Source organism: Sabethes cyaneus, chromosome 2 (genome assembly GCF_943734655.1).
Source record: "Sabethes cyaneus chromosome 2, idSabCyanKW18_F2, whole genome shotgun sequence".
NCBI lineage: Eukaryota > Metazoa > Arthropoda > Insecta > Diptera > Culicidae > Sabethes > Sabethes cyaneus.
In genome coordinates this window covers 131,825,865-131,845,775 of record NC_071354.1, presented here as the reverse complement: position 1 = coordinate 131,845,775, position 19,911 = coordinate 131,825,865, and the positions used below count along the sequence as shown (strand labels likewise).

Genomic DNA, 19,911 nt, shown 5'->3' with positions numbered 1-19,911 from the left:
CGGTCCCCCATAAAATCCGCCTGATACTGCCCTATGAATTTTCTTGCTATTGGAGATAGACGACGCAACAAAATCTGGGAGAGCACCTTGTAGGCGTTGACCAGCGCGCGTAATGTCGCGATAATTATAGCAATCTAGCCGATCGCGCTGTTTGTAGATGGGACGGACTACACCTTCCATCCACTCCCCCGATAGTTTCTCTTCCTTCCGAATCCTAGAAATTATCCAACAAAGTGCCGTTGCTAGCGGTTCTTGGCCATTTTTGTAAAGGTATGCCGGGAGTCGATCCTTTCCGACGGTTATATTACTCTTCAACTGACGAATTCCAGGTCGGGAGCCGACACGTTGTTGTCGTTTGATAGGCACTCCTAGGTTAACTTAATGTCGCGTGGTGAGCAGCTGTCATACGTTGTCTTCATCTGAGTATAGAACGTTTCCTTCTTATCGTCTGGTCAACTTTCGTGTGGACAATACACGTTTACGATGATGTAGTTGATTACACGGCCTTTAATCCTCATCATGCGCTTCCTCTCGTTGATCGCTTTCCCGTCCATTACGCAATCCTGCATTTTGCCCATCACACCGAAGCACATTCCCAGCTCGTTGTTCGTTCCACAGCTCTGGTAAAATTGGGGTTTGCCGCTACGGATCCTCCATACCTTCTCGCTTTGCGACAGATGTCCTGCTGTGCCACGATGCCGAGCTTTCGGAGTTCTAACTGATCGAGCAGCACCCAGTCGCCATAAACGAAATTTAGCGATCTATAGTTCCAAGTACCAAGTTTCCATTCCATGTCCTTATCTCATCGCCTTTGTCCATGCCAAATGTTCCGAGTAATTGACTTGACTTGACTTGTGTGTTAGATTTAGATAGGTAGCAGTACTAGGGCCTACGCTACCGTGTCTCGTGATGGGACTACCATCTTATAGTGTCGAGGCAACACGATCCCTCCTTCCCTGTTGGTATACGACCTTAGTTTCTACCGGGGTTAGTTACCCGATCTCCGCTAAGGTTGTTCGTATTTCGGCTGCTACTACGTGGAGGTAGGGATAGGAGTTGCTGGATAAGAAGCTAAGGAGCACTATGGGATCTGTTTTGCGCATTATCCAACCAATTACCAACCTTTTTGATTATATTGGTAGGCAAGCTATTTTATAATGCCAAAAACGAATACTTGTGCTAGCGACAAAAATGTTAGAAATTCTAGAAAATTCAAATCTTGAAAATAAGTAAAGCTGCAAAGTCGCGATGAAAATAACTTAAAACATTTTCCATACATTTTTGAAAACGAAAATCATCAAGCATGCCCCAAACTTGTTTTGTTCTGTTTCCTGACCTGCAGGACCGTCATCGGATGAAGATTCTACATCTACAGTTTTGTCGTCTGCCCTTTGGATTTTCTGAAACCATGAAAAAAGTGACTCTACATATTTCGAAAAAAAAAATTTTTAAATTCACTTAAGTTCTACTAGTTATTTTACTATTCTGGCTAAACCGCATTTCGCCCAAGACTTGCAGGGATTATCAGTTTCTGTTTCGAGATTCGAAACATGAATGCTTCACACCCCAACTGGTCCAAATTCAATTTCAACTGACACCAGATAGATTTTTTAAGGCGAAAAATCTTTCAGTCACAGGCTTCCATTATATGAGGAACCAACATCAAGCAGGTAGCATCTTAATGTCGGTTACATGCGCCGTTAGTTTAAAAATTGGTCATTGAATGCATTGCTTTGAATTTTTCAGAGAAAGGCAAATAAAAACGGTTTTGGTATTAAAATATATTGTTTTATTTTACGGTCACAGCTTTTTCTCTAAGAGCAGTTAATATACAAAAGATAACTAATTCCGATCAATAGTTTAAGATGAAACTGATGGAGTCGTAAACAAATCTGTACAGTCAGTGTACGTAATACAATTCGATATATATTTCGTGCGTATGTGAATGTCGTCCTTACGCATTTTATTTATTCAAGTATTATTCTTATATTATACGCTAGAAAATACGCAGACTGTTGATTGTCTTTCAGTTGCTATCAACCAAATTTGAAAGCAAAGCTTCGTAGGCATTTGCTTATGCCTCTTTGGAAAGCATTAAACTTAAGGATAAGCCAGTCCCACACATTTCCTGTAAATATTTTCCAAATATGCTATCAAACAAAATACACATAAATTAACAATAAGTAGCACTTTCACTATTTTAAAAAAGTGTATCCAAATAAAGTTGATTATCTGCATCAGCATTTTCTTGCTCGCCTAACAATATCACACTAAACGATGGTCCAAACAATTTTCGACCCCAACGTGTGATGTAACGGACATGAAAATTCACTATTGAAGACGGTGGTGCGTCGATTATGACACAAAAAATAATCATAAATTAACTCTATCAAGTGTATTTAATTAGATTTCGATAATACATTGAAAAGAGTTCCAACGTTCATGCAATTTTTCTTCTTTTCTAATGGATAACTTGCTTCAACTGTAGAAGAGAACTTGTGCAGGATTTGATACTAATAGTCACACTGCTCTCAGACGTGCATTACACGACTATGGCATCTGTTATGATAATGGGTCGAATTCCAAAAGCGGGATTTAGTACCCAGCCTTTGCTTTGTTATTTTATGAGAATCTGGCATCTCTGTTTAAAATAAAACGGAGAAAAAGAGCAATTTCCGGTACATAGAAGATAGAGAAGGAGCTTCCATGATTCGCTCTGAGCTCCAGAATCAAATCAAAATGAAAACTCAGAGCCCACAAATGGACGCCTTATGCTCAGAGGTTTCCACCACAACTCAGTTTTATACATAGCTCTTTCCTCCTAACATATCTGAAGCGTACACAGATGAAGCACACATACAGAGCATACTCCTGCCTTCTAAATTATTGCATTTGATGCGCTACTTTGTTCGAAAACGAGGTTATACGACACGTAAACGACCGTTCTCGATTCGTCATTCGGTCACGAGGGCAGTGCACTTTGCGATAATCATTGAGTACGAAAGGATCATACACTGCACTAACCAATCGAACAACCAGGTGGTTATAGCGACTGTGTTATCCTGGTTATGTGTTCTGTAGTGTATTGTTAGACAGATGAATTCTCTACTAATTGAGACAAATCTCATTTGAAAAGTTTTGTTACAAGTCCTAGTTGAGGTTTCATTACCGCGAAAATACGGATGCTGCCTAAAATTGTACTCACATTGTGTAGGAAAAAAGAAACACGAAAAAATCTCAGTAGGATAGAGCAGGCATGGAGCCACTATGAGTCAAACGTGGGCTGTGGCAAACGGCAAATGCAGCCAGTAGAAATATAGGCCAACGTGAAACCTTCTGTGCTATGTAGTCTTCAATAGTACTGGTACATAGCAAAGACTCATCCAGGCTTTCGGCTGCAACGAACTGTGGCATTATACAAAGGACATGACAGTGATTTAGACGTATTTCCTTAGACTTTTCACACGACTGTAGGTGGAGTAAAACGAGTGAATTTTATTAGTGAATCTAACTGTGATATAAGTTTTTAATATTTATTCCAATTACTATATATTTTAATGCATAATTTATACAATAAGTAAACTAGCATATAAAATAACAGAAAGAATAACGTATATTCACGAGTATTGATGGTTACTTTTGATCGAAATCATTTAATGCCATTGAATGCGAAGTATTGTAAAACCACCAAACGACAATAACTTTTACTCATGAAATCCGATGGAACGAAAGAAATAAAATGAATGCTCAAGACTTAATAAATCTACCAGAGCATTGAACCTGGAAACAAGGGCTGAAAGAATAGTAGTAAAAACTGCAGGACCCATCGCTGCCAAACACATACATACCAGGAATGTGGTCTGCAGCGCTATGCACTCTCGGTGTATCCAAACCTATTTGGGGATGCAATTGTTTGAACTTTCGACAAGGAATGATTTCGGTAGAAGTGCAAAAATAAAAAGTTCAGTCTCGAAGTGTATCAAACTAACCACACTTCTACTGTTTCATTTTAGGAGTCTCGTGGAAAGAGGCCTTTAAAAATTTGGGACAGTTGGCGCAATGTCCGTAAAGGTCTCGTCGTAGGTAGTTTCGAGGAACTAATAGTTAGAGGTAAGTAGCAGTAGTAGCATTTTACTTATAAGCCCCTCAAAATCTATAACTAAAGATTGTAAGAGTAAATATCAAATACAAACTACTAAAATAATTAAAAGTAGGCCAAACCTGGGCCAAAGCTTACCAAGAGATGTAGTTCTCGTGCTCTGAATATTGGCCGATTGCACAAAATGCATGTCAGAGATGCAAACACAACCAGTTAACTATCACTCGGAAAAAATACTCAGAGTAGCAGGAAATCGTCTGAATGTGGTTGTATGCGTGGTAAGAATATACTATATCTGACAGATAGATGCTGCGCACTAGTTCAACACTCTTTCTCGTGATTTTCTCGCTGCACTTGGATTTCCAGAGAGCAGAAGAGATTGCAAGCAATATTTAAAGTAATCTCATTACACTATAAAAGATATTTAATATAGAATTTAGCAATATACCTTATACTTACTAATGCTCGGCACGTGCCACTTCCAGGAAAGGACAAGTTAGGAGTGCCAGCAGCGGAACCTGTCCGTTTGGTTTTAGAATGCGATGGCACTCAAGTAGAGGATGGAGAGTACTTCCGGACGCTAGCGAACAACACTGTCCTGTTATTGTTACGACAAGGAGAACGGTGGTACCCAACAGGTGTCGATGTGATCAAAGCTGGTAAGTAACTCCTAGTTATCCTAGATTAGTAACCATAAAGTAAAGCCTAGTTACTATAGTGAACTTACATAATTTGAATCAGCTCCTAAATCCAATGTCTTTACCAGACTTTAGAATTTTTATTTTTATAAAACTGAGTTAAAAACTATAGTGATTGAGTAAGCTCAAATCTTGGGTTATCTATTCATGTGTCAATTATTAAAATGATTTCCAATGATTGCCTCTTGGTTGATGCCTTTGAATGCAGTAACGTAAACGTAGTAGGAATACCTCGACATAAGACTAACTCGATATAAAATAACTTCGTTACATATAAAACAATTCAGTATAACAAAGTTTTTACCTCGAAATGATCCTCTTTTTTCTGATAAATGATTTTAATTATAAAACATATTTTTTAAAGTGAAAGTGTATCGATTTTTAAGTCTGCCCTTAATGCTAATCAAGAAATATAACAACCTAACAAAGCTTGAAAACATGAGCGCCTGAGAGAACTTCGTGCTTGTACAGTACAAGTTGTACTTGATGAGTTCATATTAAACTATACAGTCATTTTTACAAAGTTTGAATACCTTGACACAGGTGAGAACATTTTACTTATGATCACTGCACGCTGCCGGAACATTATGATAACAGTGAATAAGGGAAAGGATGTAGATTTCACCAAAATGTAAAAAATAAGCCCTAATGATGCACTTTTTTGGATTTCCCCAACATAGGAATTGGTTCCTGCATCCCCATCAAGAGAAACGTATCGTACAATCCAGATAATAAACTGAAAGAAAACCGTTCTAGTATTACGTATACTATAAAAGGATGGAAATTAAGCTTCGTGAAAGACATTGTGCGAGAATGATTCAACACTTATCTGTGATCATGCCGCGTTGAATAAGTTTGGCATTCTAACGGGGGACATAAACGAATATATTTTTTTTTTAATTACAATTTTTTATTTCAGACTTCGATTCTACAGACTTTTCCGCTTATTTTGATACTGATTTTGTAATGACCCGATGACGTAATGTGAGTGAAAAACGATTATACGCATACAGGGGTTAGACAAAAAGTTCGAGACAGGCAAAATTTTGACGAGATTCAAACGGCCATAATTTCTACAAAATATTATTTTTAGATGAAACCAATGCATTCGACGGGAAAATTTTTCTAGTTATTCTAAAATGTTTCAAGATTAGCAGTAGCCAGGGAACACCGGAGATAATTAATATTATGGTAATGCTTTTATCACGTGTTTTGTGTAGAGACGCAACTCGTAAGAAACGGAGGGGGGGGTGAAAGGTATCTCTTGGGTATATTTCAAAATTATCGTACAGATTTGAGCCGAAGAGGCCTAGAATTTCATGAAATTTTATAAAGGAGCAGTTAAAGGCATTGGCGGAACTAGCGTGCATTTCCAAAGGGGGCTATAGCCCCCGGCATTTTTTTCAAAGGTTTTATTTCGTTGGCGTATTATTATTAACCGCACAATAATGCATGGGATCTTTCAACAGTGATGCAAATAAAAATTACTATCAAGTTTTTGTTACCTATAGTTATCGAACTTTAGTTTTTCCTAAATTTAAGAAATCTGGCCAATTTTTCTAGGGGGCGTAATCTCTAATAGTGGGGGCTTACGCCAACGGTTAAAAGATTTACAAACGAAAACACAATTTAAAATAACGATGTCATCTATTTTCCAAATAAATTCCAAGCAAAATTTTCCGGTTTTCCCGGAAATGGCTTATTTAAATCTTTATAACTCTTGAACCAAGTATTGTAGAGCATAACTATTTTAATAAAAATGATAACAATGCAAATTTTCTCAACAATTTGGGAAAAATATTATCTGGAAAATGTTTTTCGCGAAATGGTGGTAGTGGAAAACTTCAGAGAAAAGCAGTTAAGACTATGTTCTGAATCGTGGAGGTTTTTCAAAATATTTTTTTTTGATTGTAAATTCTAAGATGTGCGTTAGTTAGGCCATTGCAAAATGTTTTTGACGTTTTTTCCAAGGTGGTCGATCACGGAATTTAGCTAGCTTTAAGCTTGATAAGCTGGGTAGCTCAGCAGACTTAACAGCGTGGCCTAATTCTTATTTACGAGACCGCAGAATGGTTGTCAAATTGGGAGCATCTCTATCATGCTAGTTTCGAAACAATTCTGGAGTACCTCGCTAATACAAAATCTATTTTTACGCACCAACTTTTCAAAAGGGCCAATTTGTAAAATGTAAACAAACCGAGTGAGGGTTACTTTCTGCTGGACTAGCATAGAGAAAGAAACCCTCACTGGGTTTGTTTGCATTTTGCAGATTGGCCCTTTTGAAAAGTTGTTACTAACATAAAATATGTTAATATTTTTTGAAACGATGGTTCTACAATTGATGAAGGGACGGTAGGGAAAGAAATGAATTTTTTTTTTTTTGGTGAAGGTGGGGAAGAGCGGAAAGGAAGGGGGGGGGTATTGGTAGCTATGCTTGACAAGTAGTCATTTTGACTCCTACCTTTTGTCCAATACTGGAAATATGTTGCAGTCGAAAGGTGTCGCAACAAATATACAAATTTTCACTTTAATCAGTTAAAAGATTTTGTCTGGAAAAATTCTGGAAAAATCAACTTTGTAGGCCTCCCAATTGTATATAAACCCTTAAGAAAAACATTATCTTATACCGTATGTCCGCTATCGTGGTATATTTAGATATTTAGATTTAGTATCTTTAGATTGCATAGACTCAAAAAAATATTAATATATATGTATGGCCGCATTTCAAGGCCAAGACTAAAAACTTGAGATTAGTTAGTCCATAGACTCATTGGTTCAAGGAAATGTAATTTTGCTCTTGATTTTACATGAGAAGATCGGGTTTGCTTGCTTCAAATCCTTTATCTCAAGATCGTCACGAAATACCTCGTGGTGACGAGTGATTCTTATATACAAAAATCTGGAAAATTCGATGGGATTAGTTTTTTCAGATCAAATTGTACTCATTGAGAGAAAAATGTAAATTTTATTTTCAAATCGAATCAAATAATATATAGCAGCACTGCAGATAAAACATATATTTTTGAGATTCCTTTCCTTTGCAATTTCCTTTGAAAACGTGAAAATAGTTTCTCTCCGAGCCTAATATTTCCGGAGATTTAAGTGGTTTTGACAAAAAGGGAAGGACAATCCTGAACCAAATTAAGGATTTTTACTTTCTGACCTGAAACGAACATCTGATAAAATTTGGTTCAAATTCGCGAAGGCCAATCCGATCAGATGATTCTAACAAAAATATTATAGAATTGTAGCTCCAGTTGATATTGCTATCAAAGTGTGTTATAAATATGATAGCAACACTTGCGACACAGGAAATGTTTTACCAAAAATATATCTCGTTCTGCTACTTATAACACGGTTTGTTACATTTTGGTTATAAAGCAAGGTAGAAAACTGGTTTTTGTAACTCATCTTGAAATGAACTTGAATCATAATTTGATATAATTGTGATATACCCGGATTTTGTTACTATTTTTGTTATTTTAACTACTAACGAGGCCAAGTTTCTAACAAAACGCAAAGGAGATTTGGTTACAAAAAACTTGTTATTTAGAACTCATCCTGTTATAATTTCGCACCTAATTCTGCGCACCCCACGTTTAAGTCAAAACTTCTAAATTCCTGCAAATTTTTATCTTAATTGACACATCTAGAAAAATATGTGTACATAGAGCTAATCATTTGAGAATGCTATGATTTTTAAGGAAAATTTGCGGTGAACTAGGTGCGTTTACGGTACCGGTTTCGACGACGACGGTTTGCGCGAAATGATCCCTAACACATAATTTTTAGATTTTAAATTTCCAATAACTTGAGAACGGCTAGGCCTAAGAAAAAAGTTTTGTAAAAAACATTTGTTAGAAATGAGTAGTTTTCAAAATGTGTTTTTTTGGGAAAAGTATATTAATTGGCATCATTATTATTATTTCAGCAATATCGGCCATACCTAAAATTGTCTGCGAGACTATACATGCCTTGGAGTTGCAGGATGAAACACCATCTTGGAAGATTATGGATAACAAGGGACGTGTCACCGTTGTACTACACTGGGATCAACGCCAGGGTGGCCAAGGGGGAGGTCAAAGCGGCAGTGGCATTGGTGGAGGTTCAGGCAGTGGTGGTGGAGTACTGAGTAATGGTCCTAGCTCAGAAAAATTTTCGCCTTCTAAGAAAAGCTTATCAACTCAGAATTCCCTCGACAAAGGGTCTGTTTCAAGTCAGCAGCGTTACCCGAGCCCGCAAATCACGGTAATAAACCATGATGATCCTCAGTCCGCGATATACCACTCAGCGAGACGGTTATCGAAACAAGGTGGTTCATTTGATAGCGCTGTGGGAGCTGTTCATATTCACACTCCTGAGTGTGCGCATCATGCCCACACACCTACACGTGCTGGAAGTCCTGGTGCGACAGAGTGTGACTTTCACTGCTGTGCGTTACATGAAGAAGGTCGGAAAATCGCGGTACACAAAAATGTGGCTACATCTCCGATACAAGATGGATCCACCAGTCCACAACCACCACCCAGCAGTTTATCAGACAGTAGACGAACATCCACAAGCAAAGGGCACGTGCGTTTCCTCGACATTGGCCCTGAGCGAGACAGTTCCGAAAGTGAAACAGAAAACACAGTTATGGAAGATGAAACTGTCACGTCGGAGAAATTTTTATTACTGATCGACCAACTATCGGTGGACCAGAAGCGCCATCTTAGCATAAAGGACATCGGTATTATCCTCGAACGACTTAGTTCCAAAATTCTAGATGTAGAACGGTTGGATCGCGAAAGTGAATCCGATGATTGCTACAACTGGACGATCAAAGCAACGATACGTGGTGATGCGTTACGCGAGTTAGGTGTTATATATAACGGTAATTACTATGCAATATCGGAACATCCTGGTTACAAAGAAGAAAACGAAGAAAACGGCGAAGATGTAGAAGAAGAAGATGAAGATCGTTTATAAAAAAGAAGCTAGCAGGAGCTTAAAATAGAAGAGAATACAATAAAACAAATTTGGTGCAAAACTGGAAACGAAATGAAGTGAGGAAATATAATCGGCGAACATACGAAAACGAGTGTGTAATGCTTGACAAATTCACGTGCACAGCGAGTGTAATTCCGGAGAATTGTTAGGGCGTAACAATTCCATTTCAAACAGCACAATTATGAAGTGGACCGGAGAAACGAAACACTCTCGAAAATTAACACAAAAGCTGCCATAAACAACAAACCACGTATGAAAATAACTATCCTAATTTGTGAAAGCTATTACCATTGAATCATCATTGAAGATAAAACCTAAAAATAACAAAATGGAAACGCACATCACTGTAACCGTTATATAAAAAACAAGCAATTAATAGAAATGAATCTAATGAAACAGGCATTGAGAGGCGCCTGTTTCGATTACATATATGCACCGCATATTGTGACATACGTGTTTGCGAAAAGTCTCAAACAAAAGTCGATGACAAAATGAACAACATTTTAAGAAAAAAAAACCGTAATGCAACCCTAGGCATCAATCGTGTCTAATTTCATGATAGAGTTAGTAGGTAAAACAAAATATGGCATACGATTGTCATGATTTCCAGTAACAAGACAAACCGCGTAATCAATAACAATAGTAATCTGGTAATACTGTAATTATTAAGATAATTTAGCCCAACAATGAATAAATCAGAGAAGAGAAACCTAAAACCAGATAAACACGTAAAGTCGCAATCGTATCGCCAAACTAGGATTTAAATCAAAAACAAAATAATAATATATATTATATTATTAATGAATTATGTATTTAAATGCATCATTTCTGTAGGAATGATAAACTTTTTACTAAAAACAGACAACAGAAATGAAAATGATAGTTACGTATCAAATGATTACCGGATAAGTAAATGTATTTGTACACTTGCACATATAGCTGTGTATACGTATGAATTCTTGTGTGTACGTGTGTATATTTGTATGTGTAGGTGTGTGTGTGGATGTGGCCATCCGCTATAATTGAGCCTCAAATTCACAACGCAAATGCGAGGAAGCAAAAGCTCAATTGCTTCACAGTTATTATTTATATCTTTTTTTAGTCTTTCTTAGTAAAAATCATTTTTATTTATCGTTTCTCTTTATCGGTATAGTAATTAAAAGAATACAGCTAAAAAGGACGGAAACAAATGAACGAAAAACTTTACACTAAAAATTCTAACATTGGTCATAGATTTTGCAATACATCCGTAAATATAGTTACAAAGTATCTCATTGTTTGTATGTTGGAGCTATGCGGACTCGCAAATCGCAGCAATTAGAAACATAGAGATCTGTTGGGGGGGGGGGGACTTCGAACACGCGCAACCACACACCGAAATACACGCATGCCTACACATACTATCGGAATAAATATTGACAGACAGATTTTCTACATCCCCATGTTCACGTACGCACACACGCATGTACACGAGCGTCCGCAGTATACACGTAATAGGAATATGCATGTGCTGTAAGTACCACACATCACATTGGCGAAATAATGATCATACACTTTAGGGCATACACGGATAAAAATTCAAACTACAGTATTTCACAAGTAAACGTGTTATTTCAGTTTATATTTCGTATCATTTAACCTACTATAAAAGCATATGTCAAGAATGCAATAATCCCAGTTTTATTTATCTAATTATTGTTCAATACTAGACAAAATCTAACGATTGGAAATTTGTGAAGGTAATTTGAATGTATTTTTTACCCCAAAAAGCAATGTTTCGTTTCATAAACAACTTTGAGAAACACGTGCCAAATTATGAAATATTACGTACTTCTACTGCGAGGTAAAATTAAATTGTTCACAAGGCCCGTTAATAAAAATTGATGATTTATACAAAAATAGCTCTTCCGGAATATCGAGTTCCACTATGATTGCCAATAATGTAAACTGGATGTAGCACAAGCCAAGATGCGATAAGCCACGATTTATACTGAGATAATAGAACTATCGCAGAACCTGAAATTCTGAAATTAGTTGGAAGGTAAATCGAAACTCGTATCAATCACTCGATAGTTGTTGTTCATTTATACCTTTGTTCGTTGCTTAGTTGTCTTTTTTTTCGTTTCATCAATTAATCAGAGCAATTAGCTAACAAACTGATGCACTAGCAAAACTGTTGACCTAGAAATGGCGATGTATTTTTAGTAAAAAGGAAAAAACAAAATGCTCGGCATATGAGAAGTAGCTAAACTCGAAAGGAATATTATAATCAAACAAATTAAGAAGAAAAAAACACATGAACGGATGCGTTACTTTGTTAATCCACGTACATAGGACAAAGTAAGGAAAGTTTTAAACTGCAGCCATTACGCGAAATAAAGGAGAACATGTACTATGACAGTAAGAGAATTGAATTATTTTACACTGCAAATGAGCCAAAGAACTAAAAAAGCACAAAAAGAGAGAGGTTTGCTTCGTAATAACTCATAAATAAAGTTGTGCACGCATTAGTTGTCCAGTGTATCGTTGTAGCAATGACTGTGAAATTTTGATTGAATTCGTTTGAACGTCCTGTTACTAGAACAGCTTTTTTTTAACACTGAAATATCAAGCAAGATAGTTGTTATATAACGTATATTAAAATTGAAAATCCTATATATTTTGTAAACACATTTCTATGAGATAATAAGTTAATTATTTGTATGTAAAGTTACTACTTCTCTATTTTTTTGTAAACGAGGAATAGTAACGCCGACTAAACGTAATTATAGGCATCACAAGAAGAAAACAATAGTTTTAATTACTACTCAGAGGTAAACGAAAACAGCTTAGGAAAGAACACACACATACAAATGCGATGGAAAATAATTCAAAACTAGCGAACTATATCAATCAACCGAAAACGGCAAATTCCACAAAAAGAAACCTTAAGCGGCATCTAAACTAGTAACATAGTTGGAACGTTCAATTCAGTCTGCTCTGGTTCCTAGTAATTTTCCCGATTCAAAGAAACAAACGAAAATCCACCTGTCATTTAATCTTCATAGACTCAAACCTCTGTTGCCTCTATTTCTATTTCAGTCAAACTAATGCGGCAGCAACACAAGAAAATGATTAAATTTCAAGCAGTTCCGAATCATACACAGTATGAGACTTCTTTCAAAATCATTTCTATATCTAATGAATCCGAGCAAAAATGATGAGTTCTATGATTGCGCACACACAAGCACAGAAACGAATGGATACACTTTATTGTTATGAAGAATAAATAACAAAGGAAAAACGGTGATCCGAATGGAAAAAGTTAAAGTAGTCGAGAATACTAATGGATATAAGTTTAAAAAAATATCTGACACTGCCCTAAGCCCTGAATAAACATTAGTAAAAATCACATACTTAACAAACGAAGCGCATGTTTTATGAGCATTGGATAACAAAAAACATCAAATCATAAACATAAAACAAGAAGAAAAGTAGCGAAGGGCCGACAATCCTTCAAATTAATTGATATAAAAAATAAACTAATAATAACTAACGATATCGGTAAAATATTTTTTTAAATAGTATTGGAACAAAAATGAGAAAATACATAAGTCGATCAAAATGGTGTATGGTTATCCATTGACATTAGCCAAACAAGAAACTGAAACACATTAATTAAGGTCGAATTCATTTAATATCTAGAATTATAAACCTAATTATTCAAGTAAAATGAGAAAAATAAATCTAAATAAACGGGTTTTGAATATAATTCAACAAAAAAAAACAAAAAAATAAAAAATAAGCAAAATCGACGAATAGACAAATGAAAAAAGGAATATGGAAAATTTGTTCAAACGATAAGTGGTGAATGAAAATATGAAAAAATATATGAAAATATATTTAACAAAAACACAACCTAATGTTTTGTATAGAATATTTCTGTTATATTATGTATAAATTATTTAAAATAAATAAACTTAATCGCTTAAGAAAGTTTAAAATAAAATTATAACACAGGTTGTTTAAATTAACAAAAAAATCTTTCATTTTGACTTTACTGTTTCTTAAAGCTTGTCTGTAGGAAAATTTTGACAGAGTCGAATTATTGTCAGAAACGAACAACCGATTAGATTGAACCGCTCGTGGTACCTGCGAATTAAAAAATAGCGCCAAAAAGCTTTTTCTGTTTAAATTGGATAATGATTGGTAACCAATTTTTTTGACGTTATGTTTTTGACGTGATAATGAGACGGAAAAAATATATTCAGCTCTTTGCCAAAAGTACAAAAGCTGTTATTTTTTGTTGTAACCGGATGGCCGGATTTCAGGATAAATAAAGTAAAAGCGGAGACACAGAAAGAAGGTCCGTCTTCTGGTTATGTGCAGAGATGCCATATTTTCTAAAAAAAATGTCTGCAACTGCTCGAAAACCGGAAAAATCGAGCAGTTTTCCGGCTACTCGAATTTTCTGGTTTGAAAATAATCTGCGAAAATCTGCACACTTTTTTAGGAAGTCTGTGAAAGTTTAAAGAGCTTCGAACAAAAATCTGCAACAAAACAATAAAAGTCATAAAAACTGCAAATATCTGCAAATTTATAATGATCTGCAAGACCGTTCCAAAAATCTGCAATTTGCAGACAAATCTGCAAATCTGGTATCCCTGGTTATGTGTTTACAATGGAATGACGTTTATTTATCGTACACGTTAATTACAGGAAAGGCAATTCGTATGCAAATTATACACGTTTATATAAACCTCAACATCTCTTCCCCTCTTTCAGAACGGATTGCTCGGATATTTATAAATTTAATCGATTTGGTGGTTTTCTAGCGCGGGTAGATCGCCTTGGACCTGGACCAGTTTCAACTTCGCTATTGGGCGGACTTTCGTAAATCTCGGCGTTGCTGGAAATAGATTCCTCGCTTGAAACGAGTGCAGGTTGGCCTGACGACTCTTCATTTAACGGTTGGGTAAAACAGGGTGTGACGTGTACTGGAGACTTCTCGGTGTGATGTGTGTTGCGATTTCTCTCTACACTGATATCCGGTTCTGAATCAGGAACAGTTTGAATAGGGACGGATCTTAACTGATCGATATGCCTCTTCCAAACTCGACCGTCATCCAGTTCCACTGCATAATGTAGCTTCCCAAGTTTTTCGGTGATCGTACCAAAACGCCATTTCGAAGTACTAAGAAAAACTCTCGCAGCCACTTTATCGCCGACATCAAAACATCGTACATTAGGCTCCTCCCCGCGTAACTGTTCTTGTTCAGCGCACTTAGGAATTATTAAGTCAAGACGGGATCTTATCTGCCTTCCGAAGACCAGCATTGATGGTGATTTCCCAGTAGCAGGATGAACCGTTCGTCGATATGCCATTAAGATTTTGGACAACTCCAGCAGAATATCCTTCCGTTCACATTTCAGGGCTTTAAGTTTATCTTTGAATGTTTGTACAAATCTTTCAGCCTGCCCGTTTGTGGCTGGATGATACGGAGCTCCCATTTTGTGTACTACATTGTTTGCTTTTAAAAATGCTTGGAATTGATGTGATGTGAACTGTACTCCTCTATCGCTAACCATAACCGTCGGAACTCCATAAGTTGCAAAATATTCGCGCAAACAATCAACTGTTGTGTCTGTTGTCATATCTCGAGTGACTTTCACTTCTGGCCACTTTGTAAAAGCATCGATGATAACCAAGAAGTAGTGACCAAGCAACGGTCCGGCGTAGTTGACGTAAATCCTCTGAAAGGGCTCAGATGGACGCTCCCAACAGTGTGGAGGTACCTTCACTGGATTTTTCCGTACTCCCGCACAATTCACACAGTTTTTTGCTAATTCCTCGATATCTTTATCCACGCGTTCCCACCAGCAGTATGAACGAGCCAGAGACTTCATTCTCGAGACGCCAAAATGTCCGGTGTGTAACTCATCTAGGACACGTTTTCTTAGTTTAGGCGGAATGTATACACGAATACCTTTTAGAATACAACCTTGTTGGATACTGAACTCTGCCTGATCCACGCCGAAGCGATCTCGTCCGTCAACTACTCTGCCGACTTTCAAACCCTGTAATAAATTCCGGACAGTGGAATCATTTTTCATAGATTCAGCTAACTCATCAACTGTTACTGGTAAAGTCTCAATTTGATTTAGCTCTATAACATCTGCAACCTCTATACAGTTCTTGTTATCCTCATCCTGCACTGGTAGTCTAGACATTGCATCTGCGTTAGCATTGTCTTTGGAGGGGCGGTACCGGATCTCGTAGTCAAGAGATTCTAGAAACAGTGCATAGTGTTGCATTCTTACAGCCGACAAAGCGGGAAGTCCTTTATCTGGAGAGAAGATCTGTGAGACTGGTTTGTTGTCCGTAACCAAAATGAATCTGCGACCATAAAGGTATTGGTAAATTTTTTTTACCCCAAATATGATAGCATATGCTTCTTTGTCAACCTGCATATACTTCTGCTGCGTTTTATTCAGTGTTTGCAAAGCGTACTGGATTGGTTTCTCGGTCCCGTCTGGATATAAATGGCTAAGAATAGCACCTACACCGTAGGGCGACGCATCTGTTGCAACAACCAAAGGAAGCTGCGGGTCATAATGCACAAGTATTCTGTCAGATTGAATTTCCTTTTTTACCCATTGAAACGCCTCCTCGCAGGGTTCATCCCATTTGAATACGACATTTTCTTTCAAGAGGTTATTAATGGGATAAATGTGTGTACTGAGATTATTCATGAATCGACCGTAGTATAGTTGATAAGACCAACAAAAGCACGGACCTGGTCCCGGTCTTGCGGTCTAGGCATATTCTGAATAGCGTCCACTTTCGCTTTCATCTTCTTTATTCCGTCTTTATTGATAATGAACCCACAATACTCGATCTGGTCGGCGTAAAATTCGCATTTGGAGATATTAACCCGCATTCCGTACTCATCCAGCCTGTGAAGAACTTGCTCTAATCGGTACAAATGGGTCTCATCATCGGGACCGGTAATCTTCACATAGTCTAGAAAAACTGAGACTCCTGGAATATCTGCAAGTATATGCGATATCTCTCTTTGAAAAATGGCAGGTGCTGACGCCACACCATACATCAAACGAATCGGTTGGTATAGCCCAAGGTGCGTATTCAGGGTAAGAATTTCGCGGTCCTCCTGTCGGACCTTCATTTGCAAATAAGCTTGAGCCAAATCGATTTTTGAAAATTTCTGACCACCCGCCATATTTGCAAACAGTTCGTCTATCGAACAACCGAAGTAAACTCGTCTCGCCCTTGTACCGAATATTCACCATGAAGTAGCCGCACTCCTTGATTTTATTCCCACAGTAGCTAATCAGCTCTACATTTGTATTTTCCATCGGGAATTTATCAAGATAAACCGATTTATCGAGTAAACTAATCAATGTCGATTAGGCGATCCACAGTCTACCTCAAATTTTATGTATTTGTTATTTAATTTTAATGGTAAAATTATCTTTGAAAGCGAATTGTATTTATCATCTAGTTTGCAAATATCAAGAATACAAATTTCATCTGAATCTGTTTCCTCTCCCTCACTAACTTTTCCTGACTCTTCGCTTTCTTCTTCGTCACTACCCTTTTCTATCATATTTGTTCGGAACTTTTGTTTTTGCTTAAGTTTTTTATTACTCTTTTCTTTCTCACCGCTGTGTTTCATTGCGAACTTGAGACAGACTCTTTTCAAATGACCGACTTTCTTACAGAAAGCACAAATGGCATCTTTATATTTACAACTACTTGCTAGATGTGTCTCGAGTCCGCATCTATATCATTTTCTGGATGTGTTATCATTTACCTTTGATTTGCGTTCCATGTACTTTTTCTCGGTGTAATTTACGACATGTACCTGCTTCTCGAGAGCTTCTGCGCCTTCTCCAGAAGCTTCCATCGTAATAGCAATTTCTGTGAACGAATTTTCTTTGATCGCAACCCGAATACTAGTTGGTTTCGTAACTCCTTTGCCAAGTAGTCTCCGAATTTACAAAACTTGGCTGCTCGCTGCAACTCTGTGATGAAATCGACCATTGACTCGTCGTCTCTCTGCCCGCGGGATCGAAATTTACCAATTTCTACCATTTCCAAGGACTCGGGATCAAAATACATATTCAGCGCAGTAACTAAATCCTGATACGTCATTGTTTCGGGTTCGATCGGAGTAACGTGATCGCAAAGTAAATCATATGTGACGGCCCCAAGGGGTCGGACACTCAGCACATAGTGCCGCGGCACTGCAGAGTTATCATGCGGCACACCTCTAAAGCCTTATAAAAATACAATTTATAGGGCTTTACACATCTCCGGTTCAATTTTACATATGAAATGGGTGCACTGCCAGTTGTCAAAATCATCTCGCACGGTTGCCAGATCCATCAGATTATAACGAATTTATCAAATCTTGCATCATTCGGCACTTTCGGTACAGCATCGGCACAGTTCGGCTCGTTTCAAGTCGCCTAACATAAAAACGGCTGTGCCGAGTGACCGACCCCATACCGTGGACCCCCGTTCGTTTGACCATTTTTAATCTGAACACTTTTTAATTTGAACCCCGTTGGTTTGCACGACGTGCAAATTAAAAATGGTTCAAATGCCATTCTCAGCATGACATCATTTGTTTATGCAGACAATGCACATAAATACGATTTGTTTATATTGACCTAGCGTGTTTAATCGGTTTTACATTTCGTTTTCCTAACGATTAAGATAGAAATCCGATCGGAAAATGCAATATTCGCACTTGGAACTGCCAACTAAAACAAACCACCAAAACAATAACAAAGAGTAGGGCGGCCAGTTCACACAGGTTTCAGCATATTTCGGGTTACCAGTTGTTCAAATTAAAAAGTAACCCCGTTAGTTTGCATGAGGAATCGTTCAAACGAACGGGGGTCCACTGTATAATGCAGCAAGTAATCTCTCCATTTAGCTTCTGGGACAGCAAACATTCGAAATGCTCCCTCTAATCGTTTCACCCATCTCCCCCACTTCGTTCTTTCCTTATCGAAGGGGTCAATTGTGAAACTGGCCAAAGCAGCAGCAGCAGCAGGTGCAGCAGCAACAGATGCAGCGGCAACTAGTATATCCTCTTCCCTATTCATGACGCGTAGTGACAAACAGCAGCAAACGTATTAATACAAGCAGCACCTCCAGCACGTGGAAAAAATCGAGAAACTTCTAGAAGGGCCCCTTTGCAGAGTCCGATGCGAAACTTTTTGCAGCACAACACCAGCAGCTTTTTTCCACTCAGAATCTCGAAGCAAACGTTCGTTCGTAGCAGCGTCAGTTGTTCCGGTTCGTCGCCAATAACTGTTGTAACCGGATGGCCGGATTTCAGGATAAATAAAGTAAAAGCGGAGACACAGAAAGAAGGTCCGTCTTCTGGTTATGTTTACAATGGAATGACGTTTATTTATCGTACACGTTAATTACAGGAAAAACAATTTGTATGCAAATTATACACGTTTATATAAACCTCAACATTTTTCAATACAGCAAAAGCAAACTTCCTATACAATACAGCGGGCTTGTTATTCTAATACAGATCTTTGAACGATAAGTGATGAGATTTGCTATATATTTTTAATTTTACAGCATTTGCATTGATGTAGGTAGGAAATTTCTCTAGGAAGGGCCTAAGGGGTGTCGTCCAAAAAACTCACTTTCGACCTGGTTGAGCCACGTGAAGCCCCCTTGTTTCTGGTATCAGTGGAGTGTTTGTAGAGAACTATTTTCATCGCGTTATCGTCCAGCATCCTTACAACATATGACCACTGTAGCCTACCGACTTTCGCCAGATATACGATGGGAATCTCTCCAAGCAGTGCCTGTAGCTCGTGATTCATGCACCTGCACCACTCTCCGCTCTCAGTTTGTACTCCGCCAAATTTAGTCTGCAGCACTTTCCGCTCGAACGTGAATGGAGCATATGTCCTCAATGAGCAGCATCCCGGCTTCAACTGCAAAAAGAACTACCGATCTATAATGGTTTTGTACATTGTTAGCTTCGTACGGCGGCTATCGTAGCTTCTTGATCGTAGCGTTTTGCATCACAAAGTTCCTGGTTAGAAGTTGGCTACTCTTGGTAAAAATTATGTCTCTCGTTTCGA

At 37.7% G+C, this 19,911-nt stretch overlaps 2 protein-coding genes across 2 annotated transcripts; one reads left to right on the top strand and one right to left on the bottom strand.

Annotated features, from left to right (window-relative positions):
* The first annotated feature begins 3,853 nt into the window (after positions 1 to 3,853).
* Positions 3,854 to 9,765, top strand: LOC128737503 (uncharacterized). The gene is made up of 4 exons (XM_053832155.1): positions 3,854 to 3,940; positions 4,014 to 4,110; positions 4,585 to 4,758; positions 8,729 to 9,765. Exons 1-4 carry the CDS (start codon positions 3,854 to 3,856, stop codon positions 9,763 to 9,765), a joined length of 1,395 nt encoding a protein of 464 aa, XP_053688130.1.
* A 4,803-nt stretch (positions 9,766 to 14,568) lies between these two features.
* Positions 14,569 to 17,006, bottom strand: LOC128736010 (uncharacterized protein K02A2.6-like). The gene is made up of 2 exons (XM_053830494.1): positions 16,563 to 17,006; positions 14,569 to 16,368 (listed from the first exon to the last, which is right to left on the bottom strand). The coding sequence occupies exons 1-2, from the start codon at positions 17,004 to 17,006 to the stop codon at positions 14,569 to 14,571; spliced, it is 2,244 nt and encodes a 747-aa protein (XP_053686469.1).
* Between the last annotated feature and the right edge of the window lie 2,905 nt (positions 17,007 to 19,911).

Excerpts from the sequence above, each read along its gene's own strand:
- LOC128737503 (XM_053832155.1), top strand. The coding sequence starts at position 3,854 with ATGTGGTCTGCAGCGCTATGCACTCTCGGTGTATCCAAACCTATTTGG. Across the intron at positions 4,111-4,584 it reads CGAGGAACTAATAGTTAGAG|GAAAGGACAAGTTAGGAGTG; the intron begins GTAAGTAGCAGT and ends TGCCACTTCCAG. Across the intron at positions 4,759-8,728 it reads TGTCGATGTGATCAAAGCTG|CAATATCGGCCATACCTAAA; the intron begins GTAAGTAACTCC and ends TTATTATTTCAG.
- LOC128736010 (XM_053830494.1), bottom strand. The coding sequence starts at position 17,006 with ATGGCGGGTGGTCAGAAATTTTCAAAAATCGATTTGGCTCAAGCTTAT. Across the intron at positions 16,369-16,562 it reads GACCGCAAGACCGGGACCAG|CTTCCTTTGGTTGTTGCAAC; the intron begins GTCCGTGCTTTT and ends TATGACCCGCAG.